The 12287-nt window shown below is 47.1% G+C and overlaps 2 protein-coding genes across 3 annotated transcripts in view; one reads left to right on the top strand and one right to left on the bottom strand.

The window, feature by feature from the left end:
- HPD (4-hydroxyphenylpyruvate dioxygenase) overlaps positions 1-12287 on the top strand; it is a 183333-nt gene that overhangs the window by 23406 nt on the left and 147640 nt on the right. The window lies entirely within an intron of this gene.
- Positions 1-12287, bottom strand: part of CFAP251 (cilia and flagella associated protein 251) — a 69990-nt gene that overhangs the window by 25873 nt on the left and 31830 nt on the right. For both annotated transcript variants that reach the window (XM_056534933.1, XM_056534943.1), the window contains exons 13-15: positions 10844-10995; positions 3835-4014; positions 3562-3746 (exon numbers count right to left, since the gene is read on the bottom strand). In XM_056534933.1, the coding sequence (XP_056390908.1) occupies positions 3562-3746; positions 3835-4014; positions 10844-10995 (517 nt within the window). The remainder of the gene's footprint in view (positions 1-3561; positions 3747-3834; positions 4015-10843; positions 10996-12287) is intronic.

Genomic DNA, 12287 nt, shown 5'->3' with positions numbered 1-12287 from the left:
CGGGACATCACTGGGGCTGGTGATATGCTGAGCGCCGTGTGACGATCCATGCACACGGAAGAAGACGGGAGGACCGAACAGCTGTAGTGGCGCTATGGGGGAACAGAGGACTGTCATGTGACTTGTTAGTGTTTTAAATTCTCAGGTGTATATAAGCAGGTGTCTTAAATTTTGTGTTATCATTCTCACACTCTTTAACCCCTTAAGGACGCAGGGTTTTTCGGTTTTTGCACTTTCGTTTTTTCCTCCTCACCTTTTAAAAATCATAACCCTTTCAATTTTGCACCTAAAAATCCATATGATGGCTTATTTTTTGTGCCACCAATTCTACTTTGTAATGACATTAGTCATTTTACCCAAAAATCTACAGCGAAATGGAAAAAAAAATCATTGTGCGACAAAATTGAAGAAAAAACATCATTTTGTAACTTTTGGGGGCTTCCGTTTCTACGCAGTACATTTTTTTGTAAAAATTACACCTTCCCTTTATTCTGTAGGTCCATACGATTAAAATGATACCCTACTTCTATCGGTTTAATTTTGTCGAACTTCTGAAAAAAATCATAACTACATGCAGGAAAATGTATACGTTTAAAATTGTCATCTTCTGACCCCTATAACTTTTTTTATTTTTCTGCGTACAGGCCGGTATGAGGGCTCATTTTTTGTGCCGTGATCTGACGTTTTTAGCAGTGCCATTTTTGTATTGATCGGAATTTTTGATTGCTTTTTATTCATTTTTTCATGATTTAAAAAGCGACCAAAAATATGTTATTTTGGACTTTGGAATTTTTTTGCGCGTACGCCATTGACCTTTACGCACGCGGCGATACCACATATGTTTATATTTATTTTTATTTCCATGGTGTTTTTTTTTTATGGGAAAAGGGGGGTGATTTGAACTTTTATTAAGGAAAGGGTTAAATCACATTTATTAACTTTTTTTTACACTTTTTTTTTTGCAGTGTTATAGCTCCCATAGGGGGCTATAACATTGCATACACTGATTGCCAGCATCGGCGGTCGACTGCTCAAGCCTGCATCTCAGGCTTGGAGCAATCAATCGCCGAAGGGACACGCCGGAGAAAGGTAAGAGGACCCCGATCAGCCCCACTGAGCAGCCGGGCAGCTTTCACTTTCGTTTTAGACGCGGAGTTCACCGCAATCGCTGCTGCACGCTATTAACCCCGGGTCCCGCCTTTAGATACATGCTGGGACTGACCCGATATGACGCGGGGTCACCGCGTGACCTTGTGTTATATCACGGGAGCCGGCCAAGGACGTAAATATACGTCCTTGGTCGTTAAGGAGTTAATACTGGTCACTGGAATCTCAGCATGGCACCTCATGGCAAAGAACTCTATGAGAATCTGAAAAAAAGAATTGTTGCTCTACATAAAGATGGCCTAGGCTATAAGAAGATTGACAAGACCCTGAAACTGAGCTGCAGCATGATGGGCAAGACCATACAGTGGTTTCACATAAGAGGTTCCTCTCAGAACAGGCCTCGCCATGCATCATATCCAGATGTTGTCTGACAGCATTACTGTACACGTTGAAGATTTAGGGGGTCAGCCTGTCAGTGTTCAGACCATAAGCCGCACACTGCATTAAATTAGTCTGCATGGCTATGATACCAGAAGGAAATCTCTTCTAACGATGAAGCACAAGTAGACAAGCAGACTAAGGACATGGATTACTGGAACCATGTCCTGTGGTCCGATCAGATCAAGATAAACTTCTTTGGTTCAAATGGTGTCAAGTGTGTGTGGCAGCAACCAGGCAAGAAGTATAAAGACAAGGGTGTCTTTCCTACAGTCAAGCAAGGTGGAGGGAGTGTCATGGTCTGGAACTGCATGAGTGCTGCTGGCATTGGGGAGCTACAGTTCATTGAGGGAAACATAAATGCCAACATGTACTGTGAAATACTGAAGCAAGGCATGATCACCTCTATCGGAAGACTGGGCTTCAGTGCAGTATTTAAACATAATAATAATCATAAACACACCTCCAAGACGACCACTCCCTGAGGGTAAAGTTGATGGACTGGCCAAGCATGTCTCAAGAGCTAAACCATATTGAGCATCTGTGGGGCACCCTCAAACAGAAGGTGGGGGATCACAAGGGCTCTAATAACCACCAGATGTGGAAGGAGTGGAAGGAGGACTGCATTGGCAACTTGTGACACTCTGGTGAACTTCATGCCCAAGAGCAGGGGTCGGTAACCCGCGGCTCCGGAGCTGCATGCGGCTCATTTATTCCTTTGCCACGGCTCCACGAGTCTGTCCCGGTCACCCTCATTCCGGGTCAATGCAGTGTCCCGGAATGATCTGTCATGGCGTCGTCGGTTTACTTACCTGCCCTGGTGCCATCGGAGCGGAGTCTCTTCTTCCGGGGCCGCGCGGATCCTCACTGTCATGTGACAATGTAACGTCACATGACAGTGACGTCGCCGGCCTGCGCCTCAGTCGAGGAGCGCCGCCGGGAGAGGAAGACGCCACGCGAGGAGCTGGTGAGTATGTAAAGTACATTACTCACTTGACAGCGGGGCGTTAACCCCTCACCCCGCGGCAGCGTTAATGCTGCCGCGGGGTGAGGGAATAACGCTACCGCTGCCATGGGGTGAGGGGTAACTTAACCCCTCACCCCATGGCAGCGGCAGCGTTATCGCTGCCGTGGGGTGAGAGGTTAACGCTACTGCTGCCATGGGGTGAGGGGTAACTTAACCCCTCACCCCATGGCTGCGGCAGCGTTATTGCTGCTGCGGGGTGAGAGGTTAACGCTGCCGCTGCCATGGGGTAAGGGGTTAAGTTACCCCTCACCCCATGGCAGCATTAACCCCCCTCTCCCCAGTGTATTAACCCCCCTCTCCCCAGCCCACCCCAGGCCTGGGCTCCAAAAAAGCCCACCCCAGGCCTGGGCCTCAAAAAAGCCCACCCCAGGCCTGGGCCCCAAAAAAGCCCACCCCAGGCCTGGGCCCAAAAAAAGCCCACCCCAGCAAAAATATATTTTACATTGTTAAGTGGAAGTCCTTTTTTTCTTCAGATTGACAGCTGACCTATCCTGTATATATAGCATTAAGGTAAAAATCAATATATGCAGTGTTATATTTGTTTTAAATGTCGCGATGGTTTTGTGGCTCCCAGTTTTTTTCTTTTCTTCGGAAACGGGTCAAATTGGCTCTTTTTGTCTTAAAGGTTGCAGACCCCTGCCCAAGAGGCTTTAGGCAGTGCTGGAAAATAATGGTAACTACACAACATTTTGATACTTTGGAACCAATTTAGACAATTCCACATAGGAGTGTACTCACTTTTGTTGTCAAGGTTTAGACATTAATGTCATTTCTTTAGTGATGTCACATGAAAAAATATAATAAATATTTACAGAAATGTAAGGGGTGTACTCACTTATGTGAGATACTGTATATGTTGTTTATTTGCTAGGTTTCAATAAACATTTTCCTGAATTACATTTTTTTTAGGAAATCCTCTTTAGTGGCAGACATGAATACTGTGTGTACAGTAAGGTATGCAAGGAAGGGAGATAATATTCTATGCTTACCTGCACATTTTAGTAGTTGCGTTGTAAAGTTTCATTTTGTACTCATTGTTGGCAACAAAAATAAAGCTTTCTTTAGTAAGAGGAGGATACCAAACTAAACACTGTGGAACAGCACTCTGGTCTATACGGTCACTACTCTGAATTACAAGATGGTCTTTACTGCTGTTCATAAGATCATATTCCACCTATAAGAAAATTTTTTACAGAAGCTTTAGGCAGACATACTGGCAGACAGATAGATAATGACTAAGTACACACACCAATTTTACTAACCAACATCCGATCCATCCCAAGTGACATGAGCCTTGGTTCACTGCTATCCAGATGAATGCCGAAAATTAAATTCTGTATAGGTTTATAGTGACTCCGATATCTGCCAATGTATTCCCAGGATGCTCTTCCTCCATCAATTTGTTTTATGTGCTGAAACAGTGTCACTGTGAATTCTTGATCCTAAAAGATTAAATATTAAACTTTGTCATGTTCTATATTTTCATAGGGGTTTGCTTGACACTGAGGCAATAGGCCTTTAGTTGGGTAGCACTGCCATACTGCAATGTCTTATCGTCAAGAGGGACCTGCAGAATTATGACTACAGCTCTTAGGTTGGATACCAAAAATGTAAGTCTGTCCTTTATCCTTTTCATTCATTATCCATTCATGGTATTTAAATGGTCACTGTTGTTTTAAAAATCTTTTAATATGTCAGAAAGACATACACTTTATCAGCACTTTATCCTTCACACAGATGCAGAGTGGGGAGAAAAGGGCACAGCAGTGTGTTTCTCTCCCAGCTCATTCCAGTGATCGGTCCGGGTCTGAACACTCAGACCCCGACTGATCAAAATTTTGACATGTCCCTAGGAGGACAGATACACTTTAAGGCAGGGGTTACATTACATAAATGCTGTACAGGTATATATATCGACATACTGGCAGAAAGTAGGGATGCACCGATATATTAGTGGGTGAAATGTTTCAGCCAAAATTGGCATTTTTCGGCATATTAAAAAATGGCTGATAATTAACTACCTTCCATGGACGTTTACCCATGCCTACTGCATTGGCTGCCACTGTCTTTTCTCCTTGCCTTGTTTACCTTCTGGCACCTGGCAAATGGTGCGCATCGGTAACCACGTTATCTGCTCCCTTTGCAGCGCGATCAAAGGGGGAGTAGAATCGGGGCATGGCCTGCATGGGGAGCTGAGCAGACATGTGTTCGCCAAGCTCCCGCTTCCCAGTGTACATTTATCCTGAAAAATACCCCTGACCTGCGGTGATCCTTACCTGAGGGTGTGCTCTGAGCTCCGGAAGGTCTACTGCGGCAGTGGTCATGGCTGGTTCTCCTGGGTGCCGGCAGCGGTGAACGGATCCCTGATGGGGCCGGACCGGTGGCTGTGCAGGTGGTGGTGGCGATCATGGTGGAAATTGGCCCTGGAGTTCCCTATACTCCTCCTCCTCTAGGGTGGCCCCTGAGAATATACTGTCCTTTCTGAGAGAGCTGCCCCTTACTCCCTTGACCTCACTTCAGTCTCCGCTCTTGAGGCCCCTTTGACAGCTGAGGAGGTGTCACAGGTTAAAAAAGATTTACCCTCCCTCTGGGTAGACTCCGGGGTTAGATGGATTGGTGGGGGACTAGTACAGGGTGAATGAGGAGAAATTGATTCCTATCCTGCTTTACCTGTATACGACGGCCTTGGAGTCTAGGGCCTTGCCTGACTCTAGGAGAGAGGCTCTTAGTGTAGTACTTCTCAAGCCTGGAAAGGATCCGACTTTGCCGGACTCTTATCGTCCCATTTCCCTTCTTAAAGTTGATATTAAAATTTTGGCAAAGGTACTGGCGAACAGGCTTAAGGGGGTCATTTATTCAGTGGTTCACCCTGACCAGACTGGGTTTATGCCAGGGAGGGCCACAGATATAAATGTCAAGGTTGCAGCTTAACATCTCCGCAGCAGAGGAGGACGTTTCCCCTGGTTAAGTAGTTAGCCTTGATGTATATAAGGCCTTTGACTTGGTTGAATGGCACTATATCTGGTGCCGATTAACGTCCTCCGCTTTGGACCTGTTTATAGGGCATGGGTTCGCTTGCTATATGATACTGCTAGGGCCAGAATACGTACCAATTTAGAGATTTCTGACTCTGGGGGTGGCAGTTCGTGCCTCCCATTCTATTAAAGGGGTTATCCAGCATAAGGTGATTTTAGTACGTACCTGGCAGACAGTAATAGACATGCTTAGGAAGGATCTGCGCTTGTCTTTGGGCTAAATGGCAATGTTGTGAGATTACCGTAACACTGTGGCTAGCTCTTTGTGAACTAGTATTTCCTGTTTGACTTTTATTTTTTTTACTACAAATCCCACAATGCCATCTTCCTCCCTCCCACACATCAGCCACCCCACCCACTGAAACATAAATGAGCTGCAGACCTGTAGTTTTCAATCAGGGTGCCTCCAGCTGTTGCATTAGTTGCAGATTGATCCCTCCACCCATTGAAGCAGACAGGCTCCCTGTCATCAGCTGACTAGTAAGTCAGGTCTCGGCTGCATTGCAAGCTGGGAAAAAATCTGAGACAACAGTCATTTTGTATGCTGGTAAAAATAAAAATTGGAGTGAAAATCACAGAAGAATTGTGAGAAAACCGTCACACACAGGTACAGGCACTATATTATGAAATACAATAACTTTACAGCCCCTGTAGACTAGTCAAATAAAAAAAATTCCTGGAATACCCCTTTAAGGGAATCCCGTGAGGGTCCCTGACCGAAAAGATATCCATGTATGCCAATGACTCCTTGGTTTATTTAGATGATGTGGAGGGCTCCCTATGTGCCCTGTTTGATCTTCTGGATAGGTTTGTGGAAGTCTCGGGCCTTAAAGTAAATTGGGCTAAATCATCTACTATGTCCTTGTCCCGGGGAGGGGTTTTTCCTACTACAATGCCCAATGGCTTACAGGTTGTGTTTCAATGCATTTGGGAGTGGAGGTGTCTCCACGTAATTCTGAGTTTATGGCCCCTAATTTAGACCCTCTTCTAGAAAACACGATTACGCGTTTACAGGCATGGGACTCCTTAAACTTATCCCTAGCGGGTAGGGTTAATATTTTTAAGATGATCTTACTCCCAAAATTTCTGTATCTCTTTCATTTGTCACCTATTGTCCCCCTAGGTTTTTTTTTTTGTTAAACTGAACAGGCTTGGAGATCCTTCTATTGGCAGAATAAACCCCCAAGATTGGGACAGGCACTGCTCCAGGTGCCAAAACAGCGGGGAGGCCTTGCTGCTCCTAATATGTATAACTCTTTTCTAGCTTCACATGTACGCCACCTTGTGGATTGACCTGGATGTCTCTAATGCATTCACGGCTCTGGCAGGGGCTCTCATGAGTTCCTATGAGACACTGACTAATGTATTATACAGGTATGCTTCCTCTTCATCCTTGCTGGCTCCTATTAAGACGGTGGCTGGGGTCTGGTCAGTGGTTTCCGAGGGCTTTCCTCAGCCGGTGGCTTCTCCCCGAGCACCCCAGTGGGGTAATCCTCATTTGGAACACCTGCTGGAGTTGGAGGCGGCTGGGTTTTGGAGCTCCCATGGAAATAAATTCGCTATGCACTTGTTCGTGATGACTGTGTCTTTCCTTCATTTGCTGACTTGAGAGACCGTTTTCATGTCCCTCAGGTTGCCCAGTACAGGTATCTTATGTTGGGACATGAGGTTTCCGCACAGTTTGGTTCCCTGGAAGTTACCCCTGTGTTCAACGATTTGGAGTTGCTTCTGGGAATCGCCAACCTGGCTAAGCCTCTCACTCAGAGTTATGCTTTGCTGCAATTGGTGGGTCCAGATCCGTTTGCTATTGCGCAGCTGAAATGGGTCGAGGATATGTGGAAGGAAGTGGTTAAGACATATTATTCTATGGTGGTTTAGTGCCCAAGATATGCTCATTCAATCCAGGTTTGTTCTCCGTTTATATTATACTCCTGTTAGACTGCATCGCAAGGTGATCTCGGGGTCGGATGTTTTTTCAGGTGTGGGAGAGAGAGAGGCACTTTTTTGCATGGGGTGTGGACTTGTTCCTGTGTTGTACCCTTCTGGAGAGAGGTGATGCAATTCTTGTCTGATCATCCGGAATTCCCCTTTTGTTTTAACACCAGAACTTTGTTTGTTGGGAGTTATTAATGGTTTTGTGACAGCTCTTATAGGCGCATATTGATTTCTCCTGTTTTGTGCACGCAAAGTCATAGCGATGGCCTGGAACGACGTGTCTTCCCCTCCTCTGTCCCGGTTGATCGCCTTAGTAAATAAATATGTACCTCTCTACCATGCTTTGTACGTAAGTCGGAGATGCCCAAAAAAATTTGATAAAGTTTGGGTGCCGTGGATGTTGTTGGATGTCTCTACAGATCCTCCGGTTCGTGGGGCCTCCCAGTCTTAGTCAGGGCCGGAATTTGGGGTGTGCGAGCTGTGCGGCCGCACAGGGCGCCATAGCAACAGGGGCGCCCGGCGGCTGACACAGCTCGTTTTTTTTTTTTAACTGTCTTGTCAGTGAGTGACTGCGACTTTAACTCACTGATCGCTGGCGCTGGGTGCCCACAAGGACTATGACCGGGCCTCATAGTCCTTAAGAATCATTGCCGGGCCGGACAGGCCAAGGGCTGATTGGAGTAGAGATGTCACGTGCCCCGCGCAGGCACGCACGTCTACTCCAATCACCTGTCCTTGCCTACCGTACGTCCCAGCGCGATCTCCAGCATCCTCCCTGTGCAGCACCAGGAGCTTCAGCAGCCTCACGCTGCTGCACTGATCCCTGGCTGGGTAAGTAAACTTGCACGGGGGTGTGGAGGTGATAAGAGGTGCAGGGGGGGTGATGAGAGGTGCAGGGGGAGTTATGGGGGTGATGAGAGGTGCAGGGGGGGTGATGAGAGGTTCAGGGGGGGGTTATGGGGGTGATGAGAGGTGCTGGGGGGTAATGAGAGGTGCAGGGGGGTTATGGGGGTGATGAGAGGTTCTGGGGGGGTAATGAGGGGTGCAGGGGGGGTGATGAGAGGTGCAGGGGGGGTAATGAGAGGTGCTGGGGGGTCATGGGGGTAATGAGAGGTGCAGGGGAGGTTATGGGGGTGATGAGAGGTGCTGGGGGGTAATGAGAGGTGCCGGGGGGGGGGGGGGGGTGATGAGAGGTGCAGGGGGGGTTATGGGGGTGATGAGAGGTGCTGGGGGGGTAATGAGAGGTGCGGGGGGGGGGGGGTGATGAGAGGTGCAGGGGGGTTATGGGGGTGATGAGAGGTGCTGGGGGGGTAATGAGAGGTGCAGGGGGGTGATGATTGGTGCAGGGGGGTTATGGGGGTTATGAGAGGTGCTGGGGGGGTAATGAGAGGTGTAGGGGGGGTTATGGGGGTGATCAGAGGTGCTGGGGTGGTAATGAGAGGTGCAGGGGGGGTGATGAGAGGTGCAGGGGGGGTTATGGGGGTGATGAGAGGTGCTGGGGGGGGGTAATGAGAGGTGCAGGGGGGGTGATGAGAGGTGCAGGGGGGGTGATGAGGTTGATAAGAGGTGCAGGGGGGAGGTTATGGGGGGTGATGAGAGGTGCAGGGGGGTGATGAAAGGTGCAGGGGGGGTTATGGGGGTGAGAGGTGCAGGGGGATTATGGGGGTGATGAGAGGCGCAGGGGGTTATGGAGTGGATGAGAGGTGCAGGGGGGGTTATGGGGGTGATGAGGAGAGGGGGGGGGTAATAGTAGTGATGAGGAGGGGTTTGGCAGGGTTTTTGGGGGTGATGAGGACACAGAGGATAAGAGGGGGTGTATATGTATATATGATGTGTATGCATGTATGTCAGAATTATATTCATGGTACAGTGTGTGGCAGTATTATATTCAGGGTACAGTGTGTGGCAGTATTATATTCAGGGTACAGTCTGGGGCAGCATTATATTTAGTGGGTACAGTGTATAGCAGTATTATATTAAGGGTACAGTGTGGGTCAGTATTTTCTTTAGGGTACAGTGTATAGCAGTATTATATTCAGGGTAAAGTGTGTGGCAGGATTATATTTAGTGGGTACAGTGAGGGGCAGGATTAGATTTAGTGGGTACAGTGTATAGCAGTATTATAGTCATGGTACAGTGTGGGCAGTATTTTATTTAGGGTACACTTTCTGGCAAGGTTATAATGATTACTGTCTTCATGCAGAGGATGAGGATCTGCTGACAGTGAGGAGCCAATGATGTCTGGATGTCAGACTCTGCAGAGAAGATGGAGCTGGAGGAAGACCTGGTCTCTGGACCCGATGAAGAAGAAAAGATAACAGAGAAGATATCACTCAAGTCAGAAGACGTCACTCAGGTCACTGATATCATTGTGTATTGTCCTGACTGTCCCATCAGAGCTGTAGTCACTTGTAAGTTCTGCAGTGATGAATGGCAAAACTGTGTCCAATCTGTGTCTCTTCAGCTGTTACAAAACTACAACTCCCATTGCCAGAGGCTCTCCAGACATGATGGGAGTTTTAGCTTTCCAACAGCTGGAGAACCACTTCAACTGAGGTGATCGGTGCGATCTCCTGCACAGGTCCCGGCAGTTTGCTGGAAGCTGACGTCTGTACCTCGCAGGAAGACGGCATCCCCCCCTTCCAGCCGACTGCCGGGACAACGTGCAGGAGATAGCGGGGGGCCCAATGCTTTGATCCTCCGCGGTGGTCGGGAGGGGCGCCACAAGGTTAGCTTGCACAGGGCGTCTGAACACCTAAGGCCGGCCCTGGTCTTAGTGTAGTTATTTGAATAAATGGTGAGCTCCTAGGAAGTGTTCTGGTGTGTACATGAATGGTTGTGTCTGTGGTTGTAGTGTTACTGTGTTGGTTGTTCTCTAAGGGGATACTCCTCACCCTCCTACTTACAATGTTTTATGATCTATAGAAAACGTATTGCTCCTGCTGTTTCCTTTTACACCCTGTCTTATTGACCAATTGTTATTTTTTCGGTACTGGCGGGGTTAATTGAACTGTATGTTGTTACATTTATTTGAAAACTAATTAAAAAAAAAAAAAAATATATATATATATATAAAAAAAAAAAGGGGGGAGTAGAATGATGCAGCAAGGGTGAAGATTGTGTTGTGTAAACAGTCATTTAACTATACTTGCAATACAGTAAAATTACGATATGAAGGTAGCTTGATAAAAACAATTACAATTCTTTAAGAAACTAAGAAATTTATTACCAGCTTCAAACTTAAGACATACCTTAGCATTTGCTAATAGAGAATTGTCTATATAGACACCCATATACTTACTGCGGTAGCAAGGTAATGTGAATTATGTGAGAAGGTGACATGAGTTATTGATCCTTTTGCATACTTGAAAGGTTCTTTGGTTTCATCTTCTAGTGTCACAGCATCCAAAATATGTACACTTCCATCTGTAAATCCAGCTGCCAAAAAGAAACCTAAAATGAAGGAATTAAATAATTAATTTTCCAACTAAGGTAATAGGACTAAAAGGCCAAAAAACCACAAGCTAGTGCTGGGCGGTATACGGGTTCATACCGAATACCAAATATTTTTTCCTGAACGATATGAATCTTTAACATACCACAATACCAGCTGGGCCCCTCCCCCTCGAATGAATTACCAGCCACAGCGGCTGTCCCCGCGAGCGCTGCTTCTGTCACCCCCCCCCCCCCCCCCAAATAATTATTAGCCGGGCTGCAAAAATAAACGAAATAACTTTAACTTACCTTCCGACGTTCCCCGTTACTGGCCTCACGGTCCCTCCGCTGCGGTCCTGGGGATGGGAACGTCACAGAACTGTCAGCCTATAACTGTCTGCAGCGATATCCCGCCTCGGCCGGTGATAGGTTGAGCCCACTGTCATGTAAGATGCTGGCTGCTTTTTTACATGACAATGCGCTCAGCCTATCACCGGCCGCAGTGATGTCCCGCCTCGGCCGGTGATAGGCTGAGCGCACTGTCATGTATGAAGCCGGCCGGCTCCTTACATGACAGTGGGCTCAGTCTATCACCGGCCGAGGCAGGACATCGCTGCGGCCGGTGATTGGCTGACAGCTCTGTGACGTTCCCATCCCCAGGTCCGCAGCGGAGGGACCGTGAGGCCAGTAACGGGGAACCTCGGAAGTTAAAGTTTATTTTGTTTATTTTTGCAGCCTGGGCACAGGATAGTACAGCGGCTAATAATTATTTGAAAGAAGCAGCGCTCGCGGGTGACATATGATTAGTTCCCCGATGTGGGGGACAGTGCAGCGCTGAGCTGATAAATCGGGGGGGGGGGGGGAGTGGAAGAAGCAGCACCCACGGGTCACATGATGGGGGGGCGGGAGGGGTGGAAAATACCGTTAAATACTGTGTAACCACCATAACTTACAAAAATACTGTGATACACATTTTTGGTCATGCCACCCAGCTCTACCAAAAGCTATATTATACACATAATCACAAGATCCTAGAAACAACAACCACAGACATAATCCAATGACTGACAAAGAGGCAAGGGTAAAGTAAAGTCACCAAGTAAGTCATCAGTTATACTGAACTTTGTTAGAGTTTACAGTCTGTTCTCCCATGAGGCAGCAGCACCTACTGGTAATGTTGTGAAACCAGAGATAAAACCTCTGGATCTTTATGCGTCAATTAGTAAAAATCATGTCACTTATATGACTTTAAAAAAAAAAAGAAAAAAAAAGCAGACTGGTCATCATGACCGAATATTACTAATGATGGC

Source organism: Hyla sarda, chromosome 1 (assembly GCF_029499605.1).
Source record: "Hyla sarda isolate aHylSar1 chromosome 1, aHylSar1.hap1, whole genome shotgun sequence".
In the NCBI taxonomy this organism is placed as follows: Eukaryota; Metazoa; Chordata; class Amphibia; order Anura; family Hylidae; genus Hyla; species Hyla sarda.
Note: the sequence above shows the minus strand (reverse complement) of the source record. Positions and strands in the feature narration are given on the sequence as shown.